The 14,041-nt window shown below is 56.9% G+C and overlaps 1 protein-coding gene across 1 annotated transcript in view; it reads left to right on the top strand.

Moving 5' to 3' along the window:
- OBSCN (obscurin, cytoskeletal calmodulin and titin-interacting RhoGEF) overlaps window positions 1-13,621 on the top strand; it is a 136,616-nt gene extending 122,995 nt beyond the window's left edge. Inside the window, exons 75-80 of the mRNA XM_082621777.1 lie at window positions 3,865-4,032; window positions 4,554-4,656; window positions 5,009-5,138; window positions 5,828-5,936; window positions 9,026-9,068; window positions 12,222-13,621. Of these exons, the coding sequence (XP_082477903.1) occupies window positions 3,865-4,032; window positions 4,554-4,656; window positions 5,009-5,138; window positions 5,828-5,936; window positions 9,026-9,068; window positions 12,222-13,347 (1,679 nt within the window). The 3' untranslated portion in view covers window positions 13,348-13,621. The remainder of the gene's footprint in view (window positions 1-3,864; window positions 4,033-4,553; window positions 4,657-5,008; window positions 5,139-5,827; window positions 5,937-9,025; window positions 9,069-12,221) is intronic.
- The last annotated feature ends 420 nt before the right edge of the window (window positions 13,622-14,041 follow it).

A 14,041-nucleotide genomic window follows, 5' to 3' on the forward strand; every position in this document is an offset into this window, starting at 1 on the left:
GGGGAATGAGGGATGCACCATGCCCAGGAACAGTCAGTGGGATCCCAGGTTCCCAACTGTATCCAGACAATCCACTGTCCCTTTCATCTTGACCATTACACTGTGAGCAGCCTGCAGGCTTTGATCCCTCTGAGGACAGCTGTGTCCAGTGAGTAGAGGAAGCAAGGGACAGTCAGACGGTCAATTCATGCTGGGCAGCTTCTGTGAGAGACGTCACAGGTTCTCAAACTGCAGGTGGTCCAGGCAGCGTACACAGCCATGTGGTGTGGCCAGAGCTGGCCGTTCACCGACCTAAAGCAGCATCACAGTTGGAAACACCACAGATGGCCCTGAGAGGCACCCATCTGGCAGATGGGGGGGTCCACCCCAAGTGATGTGCACCCCCCTCATCTCAGAGCCTCTCTCTTGGCAGTCCCCTGTCTGGCATGCACTGGAACTCAGTGCCACGTGCAATGCAACGGCTCCACGCAGGAACCCTGGTGGGAGCCCTATCAGTGGCCTCACTTTGCCTCCATGGTTCATGGACCCAAGGAAGGGTGTCTTCAACCCACCTGTCTATAGCCTGTTTAGTGTCAAACCACAGAGCCAGGGCGTTCACAACATCTCAAGGTCAGTGAGCACATAACCTCTGCCAGGAAAAGTAGCCTCTGGCAGGAGAAATCAGACTCACCAGCCAGCAAAATGTCATTCATTTGGCGGAAGCTTGAGTGTCGGGGGAGGGGGCCAAGTCCTGATCCACACCCCCGCCCAGGGGGGCAGCCAGCAGGGAGCAGAGAGCACCAGCGATGTGTATTAGAGATCATGCCCGTGCGAATGCAGGGACCTCTGGTCTTGGTCCTTGCATGCCAGCAGGAAGGAAAAGCAGGTGACTGCAATGCCCAGGACTCCCACCGGGAGCTGTTAGCCTACACAGCAGACCCTATTACAGCCACCCTGTCCAAGCCAGCTGGAGCCACAGGACCAGTGACTGGACTGGGCTGGTGACAGTCTCCTGCCAGCCACCACTCTCTCTCTGGCTGTTGACTTTGGACTCGGCCTCTCTCCTTAGCTTGGCTCCTTTCACATCACCCAGGAGGCCTGGAACTTCCTTTCTCCTCCTGGGGTTCTGTTGGCAATCTTGGGAAGTGACAGTTTGCTGGGCTGGACCTGGTTACATGCTCTATAGCCACCTATCCAAGTGTAGGTTGTCCCCAACCTTGTGTGGAGCAGGGAATTCCGAACAGCAAACATCAGGGTCCAGAGGTAGAAGCCACAGTCACAGCACCCTGACTTGACCCCAAGGTGACATTACTTTTCCTGCTCTCTGGGAACCTTGCTCACATCCCATCAGTGGAATCAGATGCCTGTGTCCAGCAGAGCCATCAAAATCTAAGTTGGAGAACTTAGAACCCTGCCTGAGGTGCCTGGCATATCAGATGGGCATGTAGGGCCTCTGGTCCCTCTGGGCACAGGGAGACAAAGACCCACTTCTGGTTATTTTTCTCTTAAACAGAGGTGAAGGTGGAGGATGAGGAAGGGGCCAGGGATGGAACAAGACACACTTCCATAACTCAGTAATATCCAGTGTTTTGGACTCACTCAAAGCCCTAAACGGGGCAGCAAGATTGTCACTACCGATCCCATCTGTTTTAGCTTCAGGGACCGCTTGACTTAAAAACCACATCACATTGTTCTTAGGGGCTCTGTGCCTCTTGACTGGCAGGGGTTTAACTTGCATGGTGGCGACCTTTTGGATGGGGTCCACTTAGCAGGGGTTTCCACTGGCCCAGAGCCATGGTAACATCTCCCATCCTCTTTCTGGGTCTTCCCATAAGGGCTGAGTGAGTTTTCCAAGGATGCAGGGCCACCTGTCAGGAAGCACCTACATCTCTTCGGATCACCTTCTCCAGTGTGTCACCAGCATTCTAGACAACATCCAGGTGCCACAAGCCCATGTGCCAGCTATTGAAGGTTCCCCATAGAGGTCTGTCTATATCAGGGGGTTGTCCCGAGCCAGGGTTCACAGCAAACACTGAGGTCCTTTACTGTTAACTCTAAAAGAATGCTGCACGTGTTTGGTGCCCATGCCTCTCATCCCTGAGTTCTAGCCCTGCTCCTGCCTGCATTCTGCCCATCAGGATTGGTGGACCCAGTGTAGGTGTGTGTTTCTGTGACTGGGGTAAGAAGGGAATGGAACCTTCCTGGGACTCAGCATGGGTTCTAATATTTGTTGGGAAGTGGGGCTGACCTGAGGCTGAACCAGCAATGTCCCCGCTGCAAGGAAAGAGTACATCAACCAAGGCACTATCCAAGTGTCTGTCTTTGAACCCACTTCTCAGTGCTCAGATTGCAGCCACCTGTGCAGTTTCTCTCCATTCACAGCAAATAGCTGTTTCCTGCCCAGCTAACCATGAAGTGTGGTCAGTATGTTCACCACTGATTCCCATGGACCTCCCTCATGTTCTGTTAACTGGTCCATGGGCCACTTTCTTTCTCTTTGGGGATGCTGTGTCTCTGACAGGTATCCCCCCCTTGCTGCCAAAATTGCAGATCAGAAACTGTGAAGGGTCTGAGATGTTTCTTGGCTTGCAAGCCAGCAAGCCAGCCTGCCAGCCAGATACAAACAAAACACACAAGAGCCCAGGTCGGAGACAAAGGCTGTTTCTCACAGCAAAAGCAGCATGGGCTGCCCATGCCTTGATCTCCACATCCAGGGACCAGATGTCAGCTTCATGCAGTGGGTTGTACCACAAGAGAGAACCCCCAAGTTTTAGGAGATGCCGAGCTTTTCTGGGGCTACTGGCTCATCTTCCCTTCCTTCCCTCCAGAGCGAGAAGTGACTTATGGCCCTGGAAGACAAACAAATGTCTCATAGGGAAGGAAGGTGAGGGCTTGTCTCTGCTGCCCCGGATGGCTCCTGGGATGTCAGTGCTGGCGGTAGGCCTTTGCCCAGAGGACCTGACTGTGCAGGAATGCCAGAAGTCCATGGAGAATCGTCTTCTGATAGCAATGAAGACTGAGATTTGGCCACAGATTGACAGTGTCACCAGTAGCCTTGTCAAGGGCTGTTTTGTGTGCGAGGTGAAAGCCAAGAGGTGTGGGTTTGAGAAAGGATGGAAAGGGAAGCACCTGGAGACAGAGAGTTAGAACAGCTCTTTCCTGGAATTATCATACAGGGACACAGAGAAAAGAGGTGGCAGCTGAAGGCTTTTGGGGGGATATATTTTTAAACTGTTTCTTAAGGTTCCCTGTGAATCAGAAGTCAAGATGCTGCTTATGAACTGTTATAACCTAAACAACCTTGTTCAGAAAGTACAGAGCTATTGGAAAGTGTTCATCTATGAAATTTTACATATTTATGGAGGAAAGAATTCTTAGTAGTGAAAGAAGCACATCTCACCATCCCTCTCCCAGATAAGAAATGTGTTACAGCTGGACATGTTAGATGGGCATTTGGATGAGGGTGATTAAAGAAATGGGTGGTGTCCGAGTATATCTACTAGGTGGGGTCAGTACCTTGGAGGCCCCTGGACAGTTGCAGAATCATTGGCGAGGTGATTGAGGGTCTGGTTATCAGAAGGAGATGTCCTCTCCTTGGGTTTGGGCCCCCCAGCCCGGCCCCTGCCTCCAGCTAAGAGCCTGCCTTTAAGAGGCTACACTGTGCCCAATGAGGTCTGGGGAAGTAGACGGGGGGCGGTGTGCCACGTCTCCATCCAGGGCTCCAGGTCAGCGTGGCCGGCTAGACACCTGGCAGGGAACCCACACTGGCTCTTGTGTTACAGGGGCAGCCTCCTCCATCAAACCCTGTGACTGTGACCCCCAGGCAGGCCCAGCCTCTTGTCCCCGATGGGGCTCCCTCTGTGACGGCCCTCCTCTCCTTTCCAGATGGGAAGCCAGTGGAGGTGGACCCTCATCGCATCCTCATTGAAGACCCGGATGGCTCGTGTGCCCTCATCCTGGACAACCTGACTGGTGCCCACTCTGGCCAGTACATGTGCTTTGCGGCCAGCGCTGCTGGCAATGCCGGCACCTTGGGCAAGATCTTGGTGCAAGGTGAGCCCTGGGGGGAAGGCCAGAGTGTGAGTGCCCAGGCCCCACCCTCTGGGCATTGGAAGGGTATCAGCCCTCATGGGGGCGGGCACGGGCCTGTGGATGGAGCCGGCAGGCGGTGGGTGTGAACATCTCACTGAGGTCAGGGGACTCGCTGGTCGGGGCGGGGTCCTGCTCCATCATGGTGTCTCTCTCTGTTTCTGTCTCTCTCTGTCTCTCTGTGTCTCTGTCTGTCCATCTCTGGATGGAGCTGGCAGGGGGTGGGTGTCTGTCTGTCCATCTCTCTGCCTCCATCTCTTCTTTGTTTCTTTCTCTGTATTTCTGTTTCCATGTCTGTGTCTCTCTCTTTCTGTCTCTGTCTCTCTCTGTCTTTTTGTCTCCCTGTATCTCTGTTCCTCTGTCTGCATCTCTCTGTTTCTGTGTCTCTCTCTGTCTGTCTATCTCTTTCTCTCTGTGTCTCTGTCTCTTTCTCCATCTCTCAATCTCTCTCTCTCCCCTCTCCCCACATTCCCTGGACCCTGCAGTCCCGCCTCGGTTTGTGAACAAGGTCCGGGCAGTGCCCTTTGTGGAAGGAGAAAATGCCCAGATCACCTGCACCATCGAAGGTGTCCCACACCCTCAGATCAGGTGGGCCAGGCAGCTTGGGGCCAGGGTGGAGGTGGGCAGGTGGGCCTGCCCTGGGGCCATCCTGCCTGCCTGAAACATGAGGGTGGGCAGCCTGTTCGCTGGGTTGGGGTAGGCTGGACACAGAACCTCAGCCTTTCCGATGAGAAGTGGGCGTGATGGGGCTACAGCATGTCCTGAACACAGCTCTAGCCGCAGCGAGGAGGACACAGGGTGTTGGGCGGGTGGCAGCCAAGAGGGATGTGAGGGGTGTCCTCTGTGAGGACATCTGGGTCTGCGGGGTGGGTGAGGGGAGGGGCCTGAGCATGGGGGACCTGGGGAGGCCCCACCTGACCACCCCCGGGGTTGGCTTTAGGTGGTACAAGGATGGGGCCCTGCTGACCCCTGGGGACAAATACCAGACCCTGAGTGAGCCCCGCAGCGGCCTGCTGGTGCTGGAGATCCGGGCAGCTGGCAAGGAAGACCTGGGCCTCTATGAGTGTGAGGTGAGGAGGGTGGACCCAGGGGGAGGGGGCTGAGGGGACCTGTCTTGGGGATCCTGCCTGGCTACCACCATTCCTGACCACAATGAGAGAGGGGACACCAGGCCACTGTCACCCACTGTCCATGTTGAGAAGACAGGGACTGAGGAGGCGGGCCCTGGGTGGAGCCCCCTCAGTCCTCGTGGCCCATGGGCACTGGCAATGGTCTGGGGAAGGTGTGTGCTGGCTGTGGTTCTTCCTGGCTGCTAGCTGCTGCTGCTGCCGGCAGCCTTCATGGGGGAAGTGTGGGGCCTGCTCCCCACGGCAACTCTCAGGGAAAAAATGGACCCATGTCAGCTCTGGACCTGTGCTGTCCATTTCGGTCACTATTGTCCACACACAGTGATTTAAATTTAAATCAGTTAAAGTTAACTTTAAGTGAAGATTCACTTCTATTTCAAGTACTCAGAATCCACATGGCCACTACACTGGACAGAGCAGACAGTGTCCCCACCATCACAGGAAGCTCCTGGTCAGTGCTGGGGACACAGTGGCTCGCCTGGTACCCTTTTCCCTGTGGTCAGGCTCTGCAGCTCTAGGAACAGCGTGGTGGGCCCCCCATGCTACAGCTGGCCTGCACGGCCTCACAGAGATTGCCCAGGCCCCCTGGGGAGCCACGGGCTCTAAGTGAGCCTCTGCTGTCTGCCCTGCAGTTGGTGAACCGGCTGGGCTCCAAACGGGGCGGCGCGGAGCTGTTCATGCAGAGCCCGGCGCTGCAGGCCCGAGAACAGCACCACGTGGAGCAGCTCGCTGCCGTGGAAGGTGAGCTCTTCCTCTGCTGGTCTCGGCCTGGGCTGGACCCGCCATATGCCTGGGCAGCGCCAGGTGGGGTGAAACCATCAGCGCCTCTAATCAGAGCACACTTCCTGGATGAGGGGAAGCAGGACGGAGGAGGGGATTCAGAGGTTGAGGGGCAAAAGCACCGGTTGCCAGTTCCTGACTGGAGCCGCAAGTCTGTGGGCCGGAGGAGGGTGGGCTGTGAACCCAGAGCCTGGGGAAGGCTGGAGGGGCAGTCCGAAGGGGTGGAGGGGGCGCCCTAAGCCCTGCTCGCCATCCCTGGGGGAATAACAAGTGCATATAAAGGCCAGACCCGGGTCCTGAGCAGCCTGCCAGGCAGTGGTCGGAGGGTATCATAGGATGGGTGGCAGGGATGGTAAGGGGGACGGCTCCACGTAAGCAGGCTGCTGGGTCCCAACTTGGCTCCTGGGAGAGGGGACAGGTGTCAGGGGCCTGATCCTTCCACACTGGGTGGGGCTGGCTGAGGAAAAGAGAGAATGCCGTGGCTTGGCCTCCCTGACCTGGCCTGGGCCAGGCTGCGAGGGGTCTGGGCTGCAGAATGGGCCTCATTAGGGAGCAGCGTGCTCCTGGGCAGGAGGTGAAAGGTGGCAAGATGCCTCACTCCTCCACGCACGCTTGGCTCCAGGGTCCCAGCTGGGCCCAGCCCGGAGATGGCCCAGGGCAGGCAGCAGCCCCAGGGAGAGTTTCTCCCAGTCTGAACTGCCTCACCTGGAAGGGGCTGCCAGGACAGATGGTGAGCCTCCCATCCTCGGGAGCACGCACGCAGAAGCTGCACCAAAAAAGCTGGTGGGGCTGCAGCTCTCACAGTAGGATGGGCTGGGAGATAGGCGTCCTCCCAAGTCCTGAAAGTTGGCTTCTCTGATGCCTTGAGCCACTGGATCAATCCCTCCCAGGGCCCAACGTGCAGGGGCTGCTGTCTGTCTGGACCCTCACAGAGTCGGCCACCTGGCGCCAGGAGCTCAGCCTTGGGGCCTTTGACACCCTCTAGGGTGTCTTCCTTCCCTCGTGGGCAGGGATCCTGTTCCTCAAGCCCCAATGGGCACTGGTCAAGCCGGTTCCCATCGGAGGGCCCCATGGCATCTGCCGGCACCTCTATCCTGCCCTGTGTCATCTTACGTCGGACAGAGCAGGGCTCAGCACGCACCTCAGCACGCCCTCTCGACTGGTGACAAGCACGTCCTACAGAGCTATTTACTTCATTGTCATGATGGGTCTCTGTCAAGGTCCCGTGGACACAGGTGTGGAGGACGGGCGGCCCACCTGTGCCGGAAATGGCCTTCGTGCCTCATGAGGAGAGGCCAGTCTTCACAGACCCTGGAATTGGAGCCCGCTGCCTCCTGCTTCCTAACCCTATCCTGCCGCTTCATCATTAACCCGGTGGTTCTGCAGCCAGAACGGGCCCTGGCTGGCCCTGTGGGGTGGGGCGCTGCCCTTTCGCTTGTGACACTGCGCAGGGCCAGGAGCCGCACTTTGCACAGCTGCACCCCTTCCACAACCAATACTCACTGGAGCCCAGAGCCCACCTGGTGGCAGGTTAGGTCAGGAACAAAGGTGCCAGGAATGTAGCAGCCCACAGGTGCCCTAGCCACCACCCCCAAAAGCAACAGAATGAGGCCCCTGTCAGGGAGGATGAGGCAAGGAGCCTGCTGGATCTCTCACTGCTTGGCCTACAGACCACAACAAGTTGGTGCTCTCTGGGCCCAACTAAGTCTAAACACACAGGATATTTTGGCTGGATCCCATTCTCTCTTCCAGTACTCGCCTCTCTCTAGGAGGCAGCTTGCACAAGCACATACAGGCACACACACGTGTGCATGCAGACACACACATTAGCATGGACACACATATGCACACACACAAACACACAGTAAATGTGGCTCCCGAGTGCCATACAGACACAGCTATAGTACATTTGATTCACGTTCATCTAACTGGAGCCAAGGTTAAAATACTCACAGTCATCTAAGGGAAGTTCTTTTTCTATGTGGCACTGCAACAGAGCAGAAAATCCCATTGACCAGGGACTAGGAGGCTGTGTGCCCTAGACCATGCCACTTGACTTTTCTGAGCCTCCCCCTCAATTTTCCCCACAGGATGGCGAGAGGGACTGTGGAGATGTATGGGTGCTGGTAGCTGGTCGGCTGCCTGCTATCCAGCTGGACAAGGCTGGGAGAGGCATCTCTGTGCCAAGCCTCACCCTGTCCAAAAGCTACAGAGGAAGAGGCTTCGAGATGGTGGGGAGTAGTTGCTGCCAGGTCCCCAATGGGTCCCCCCTGTCCCTGGGACGTGGGTCCCCTATCAGCAAAATGGGAACCACAGGCCGTATCCTGCTGGCTCCAGCAAGGAGGAAAGCTAGGAAAGTCAAGAGACAATTGAATTTGTGGGGTGCTCCTATGGGAAGACCTAGGTTTCCCTGCTCACTCAGAGCTCAGGACCCTGCTCAGGCAGCCTCAGGTCACTCCCAGAGGGACTTCTGTGGTCTCATGCCACAGAACTCATGTGCTACCTCTAGGACTCCGGAGTCATTCTGCCCTGGAGAGACGCCCTTTGGTCTTTAGATTTTTTTTGTGAAATAGGCACCAGCCATCCCAGTCCCAGTTTGGCTATCAGCCACAGGCCATTCCTTTTCCCACTCTAGGCCTCGGTGTCTATGAAAAGTGGAACTTTAGGCCTGACAAATTCACAGGGCTCCCTGGGCACACGGGCTGAAGGAAAAGCTTGGATTTCTGTGTGGGCAGCCTAGGCAGAGCCCTTACTCTCCTTGAAGCTCCTGCAAGAACCCCTCAAGAGGGATTCTTCCCTCACGTGGGACACACTTATCACAACTCCTCATTCCCTAGCCACTCAAGGCAGGCATTGTCACCTCCATTTCAAAGATGAGGGACCTGGAACTCTAAGCTGAGACATTCCTACCAGGGGCACACAGTCAGGCAGGGTTTGGATCCAGTGCCCTAAGCTGAGCAGGTTACTACACTGCCATGCCACTCAGATAGCTCAGCCCCCAAACACCGGCTGATCTGTAACCCTCGTTATTCCGACTGTTTTCTTTGTAGTCACTGAGCAGGAGACTAAAGTCCCCAAGAAAACCGTCATCATGTAAGTGCAGGAGTGTTCCTAACCTTCCTTCTGACTGCAGTGCTCCCTGCATGCCCACTAACCTCCCTGAACCTTGCCTGTGTAGCTTGGCCCCTTGCTTGTCTGACTGCTTGCCCACATGGCCTTTGTTCACCACGCAGACTGCCAGCACCTTGCAGATACTCCTAGGGCATTCACCTCCCCCGGGCCCTTGGCTACCTTCACACTTCAAAGTTGTCTCTTCCAGGGTCTAAGTACCCTTTTCATGGCCCCGTTGCCGCAGCAGGGTAGACTTACTCTGTGTATGTCAGAGTGGCTCATCCAGGGCTTGGACCCAGAATCATGCCAGTTAGGGGGGAGCAGGGACTGAAAGCTGCTTCCCCCAGTGTACTAGACGCAGAATGCTACCCTAGGATACCCTAGGGCATTGTCCAATGGAACTTTCTGTGATGATGGAAATAATCTATATTTACACAGCCCACTACAGCAGCTACTAGCCGCATGTGGCTATTTGTCTAGTGTGACTGAAGAACTAGATTTTTAAATTTATTCGATTTTCAACAATTTGAATTTAATTAAAATAGCATAACCATAGTGAACAGCACAGCTCTAGGGCCCTTAGAGGTCTCCAAACTCAGCCCTCACACTAGGAAGATGGGGACACTGAGGCTCAGGGAAGAGAGGAGGCTTGCTGAGGGTGGCTCACAATTGGAAGCCAGCTGAGAACTTATTTCCCCAGTGCCACACCCACTGTCCCATTCTCCGTCCTTCAGTGCCTTCAAGGCTGAGGAGAAGCCACGCATGTTGTTGATAATTAAATAATACAAGAGGTCCAGAGCTAGGTGAACCCACAGAAGGCAGGATTGGTTTTGACCTGGATAATCTGAAAGGACTTCCAGTAGGAGATGTGTGAAGTAGATGGGTGGAAGAGCTTGTAAAATCCAGGAGGAAGAAAGACTATGACTTCCTAAAGCCAGGGCACTGGGAGGCTCCAGGATGGGGAACCTCTTAATTCCCCATCGGCATAAGACCTCCTATAGGTGCCTGCAGGTGGTGATACTGCTGGAGAATCCCATCTTGATAAGCTCCTGGGTTAACCCTTCCGTGACTTTCTCCCTTCTCCCCCAAAGCAGATTGTCACCTCACAGTAGATGGGTCTGCCTGGGGCAGAAGTCAGTCCCATCCCTGGAGGTATGCAACCATGCCAGAGCTTTACACAGGTCACCTCTCCATTTCATCTATGAGGGGAGCATTGTTATTTACGTTACGGAAGACAAAATGAAGGAGCAGAGATGGGGCCAGGCAGCCCCACTGAGGAGGCATTAGGGTGTCCTCGTGCTTATGGGAGGCTGGACTAGGTAACTCCCAAGGCATCCTGAAGTCCAGTCTATTCCAGTCTTAGGGAGGTAGCAACCCTCACCCTGCAAGGAAGAGGGTACCCCTTCGTCTTGAGGAATGGAGAGGGGCAACTGTCTGGCGCAGCATCCCAGCAAGGGCACTCCACACATTGCGCCTGCGGCCCAATGAGGGGCTCTAGGGAGCCAAGGGGCACCAGAAGGAAACGGGAGAGAGACCCCTGCCACCTGGCAGCCTCAGGTGCTGTGCCAGTAGCGTCAGAGCAGGGTGCCTACATGCCCTCGTGGGGGCAGCAGTGAGCCGAGCATGGGGGTGCATTTAGGGGGAGTGATCCAGCTGTCCAGTTCCACTGGACTCACTGTCTTGGCTCACAAATCAGGCAGTGTGAGGCCAGCAGATGGGGCCTTGCCCAGGTCTGGGCAGTCTCTGACCCAGGGACGAGCCTAGTGCCACTGAGCCTTGCGTGAAGCAGGAAGGCAAGCCTGTGGCCCTGAGTAGGCCACGTCTCCACGCCTCAGCTTCCCCATCAGTTAAGGGGGCATGGCATTTCCCCTTTACCAGGTGAGGGCCGGAGGAGGCAGGATCTGTACTTGCTATGTACCCCAAGGTGTGGCCACACATCTCTGGGCCCATGCCTGGGAGTAACTGCTCCTGTATGGAGCTGTGAGTTAGACAAAAGCAAAGCTGAACAAGAGACAAAGTCCTAGTCATTGCAGGCAGCTGGTGACAGCACTGAGTTGTCACCATAAGCATGCCAGGTCCCTCTGCCTGAGCCCGAGAGGAGATGCAGGTCCTGGGGCCCAGGAGAGCTGTGTGTTACTGAATATGTTCCTGCTCCCTGCCTATTAACTCCTTGCACCCTCAGCACCTGGCAAGGCCAGGCGTACTGGTTGGCATAGGAAGGCCTGGGCTGACCGGTGGGCTTCTGACTCTTGGCTCTGGGCAAGTTTCGAGCCCTTTTCAGCCTTGTCTGCACCTGTAAAAGGAGGTCAGACCCATCTCCCAGAATTGCTGCAAGGTCCCTGGCCGGCGCCCCATGCACACTCACGTGCAAATGGACTTGAGTTCTATCTCTTCTTCCCCTCCCATCCCCCTCCTGTTTTGGGAAATGGAGCCCAGGAGGGAGGCAGACTTGTCTGAGGTCAACAGCCCATGACTGGCCAAGCCATGCCTAGAGCCAGGTGTCCTTGCCGGGCCTCACATCCCCAGATCTGGAGGCCATGAGCACAGGCCACAGGTCAAGACTCTGACATTCCTCCTGCGCCCGCAGCATCAGCTGCCCAGCCTGTCCCTAACCGAGGATCACTGAGGCACCTGCCGTCTGAGAGCCCCTCTAACCCCCACCACCCTCCTACCATGTTACAAAGCACAAAGCACTGATGCGATCAACAAGGAGGGCTGTGTGGCTTGCACCCCTTCCTTAGCTCTGTAAGGGGGGCTGGTGTCTCCAAAGTGAGACAGCCATAAACAAGGAGGGGAGATTGACACATGACGTTACAAACCAGTCCGGGGTTTGGAGGTACCTGCGTGATATAGCATGGGCCTCCCCTGATGCCTCCACCCTCATCTTGAGATCTGTACACTAGAGCCTGAGGTTGGCCAGATGAGACTCTGTGCTTTGTTTCTTTGGTTCTCTGGATGGGGATCTGGAGATCGGGCTCAAGCCCATGTGTAGGAGTTAGTTTATGCAATTTCACCACTTGCTTGCTTGTACGTTAACCTGATCTCTCTCGCTGGCCCCCGAATGTGCTGATGGCAAGGGCGCTGGGTGAGGCTGTGGGTCTCTGTGCCTATCTCCTCTCGGCCCTCTCCCCACAGAGAGGAGACGATTACCACTGTGGTGAAGAGCCCCCGTGGCCGACGCCAGTCCCCCGGCAAGTCTCCCTCCCGCTCCTATCACCCTGCCAGCCTGCCCAAGCCAGGCCTGTTGGCCCCTGAGCCGCTGCACTCGCCAGGAGCCAGCCAGTCCTGCAGGCCCAAGGCAGAGCCAGGCTGGAGGCCCACTGTGCCCACTCTGTACGTGACGGAGCCCGAGGCCCACATGTCAGCCCTGCCTGGGGACACTGGGCCCCAGCCCAAATGGGTGGAGGTCGAGGAGACCATTGAAGTTCGGGTGAAGAAGACTGGCTCGACGGGCGCGTCTCTGGCCAGAGAGGTGCCTGGCAGCTCGGAGGGGTTTCTCTCCACACTGCCTGGCAGGATGCCTGGAGGAGACCCCAATACAAACAACTCCAACAACAAGCTCTTGACCCAGGAGCCCCCAGCCATGGTCAGTGCTGGCGAGCCCCTAGTCTTCCATGTGGAAACGGGGCCAGAGACCCCTGAGCTTTCCCCTCCCTGGGCTGCTGAAGAGGAGCCCCCCCTGGAGGAGACGGAGGAAGGAGGTACCTACCAGATAGAAGAGCCCCTGAGTGCCGATGGCCTTCAGGGCCGGGACCCCAAGATCCTCACACACAACGGCCGTGCACTCACACTGGCTGACCTGGAGGATTATGTGCCCCAGGAAGGGGAGACCTTTGGCTGCAGCGGCCCCATGCCCGGTGCTTCTGATGACCCGCCCTGTGAAATCTCAGTGCTTCAGAGAGAGATCAGCGAGCCCACCGTGGGGCAGCCCGTCCTGCTCAATGTGGGGCTCCCTCCAGGTTCCCGAACCTCCCCTGGCTTCTTCACACGCATGCCCAGCTCCCGGGAGGCGTTTCCATCAGGGCCGCAGGACCTTGGCCCCAGGGGCATCTCCTTCTGCTTCCAGGAGGCCCGGGCTGGAGGTACCATGTCCCGGAAGCCGTCCTTCTGCACTCAGGTTCAGCACTCTGTGGACAGTGGCCAGAGCAGCTTCAAAACGGAGGTTTCCACCCAGACGGTCAGCTTTGGGACAGTGGGGGAGACTGTCACCCTGCACATTTGCCCGGATGGGGACGTGGACCCTAGCCCCTCCCAGGGCTGAGGCCAGGACCATCAGGGGCTGGGTGGCTAGGATCGAGACGAGAGACTCTTGGGGCTGGGACACCCCTGACTAAGCTGCCACGGTTGCATGGGGCAGCAGACAGAGGCAAGTGGCTTTGGGGCCTAGGACCCTGCCTGGCACCAGCATCAGCTCACCTCACAGCTGCCCTGGGTTTTCAACTCAGGAGAGAGTCCCAGAGCTGGCACCCCCCGGACACGTGTGCTCTGACCCTGCCCTGGCTCTCCGACAACTCAGGACACCTCCCTCCCCTTCCTCCCTGGGTGCTTCCTACCTCACAGGACTTGGTCTTCAGCTGAGGACATTGCACACATCTGTGATCTCAGAGTATACCGAAGGTGCTCTGAGAGCACTGGCCGGAGTGATTCGCAGACTGCAGCTCTGGGTTCGGGGGCTCCAGACACAGGGGAGGCACTTGGGCATCTTTCCTGCTCCGTTCATGAGGCAGTGGCTGCCACGTGGGCCCTGTCTGCCCCAGCTTAGGCCCCTGTCCCAGTGGCCAGGCCTGGCACGGCCCTGCCTCTCACCCAGGCTGGGGGTTCCAGCCTCCCTCCCGATAGGGGGCTTCCCCCAAGCCACATCTTACCCGTGAACGTTTTTTCTTGGCCTCCAGGAGGCCTGTGTGGGGCCCAGCTCTACAGACCCTCCTAGGCCTTTTCTACAGGGTGGACCAGGG

This window comes from Mesoplodon mirus (assembly GCF_964341445.2).
Source record: "Mesoplodon mirus genome assembly, chromosome: 5".
Taxonomy (NCBI): domain Eukaryota; kingdom Metazoa; phylum Chordata; class Mammalia; order Artiodactyla; family Ziphiidae; genus Mesoplodon; species Mesoplodon mirus.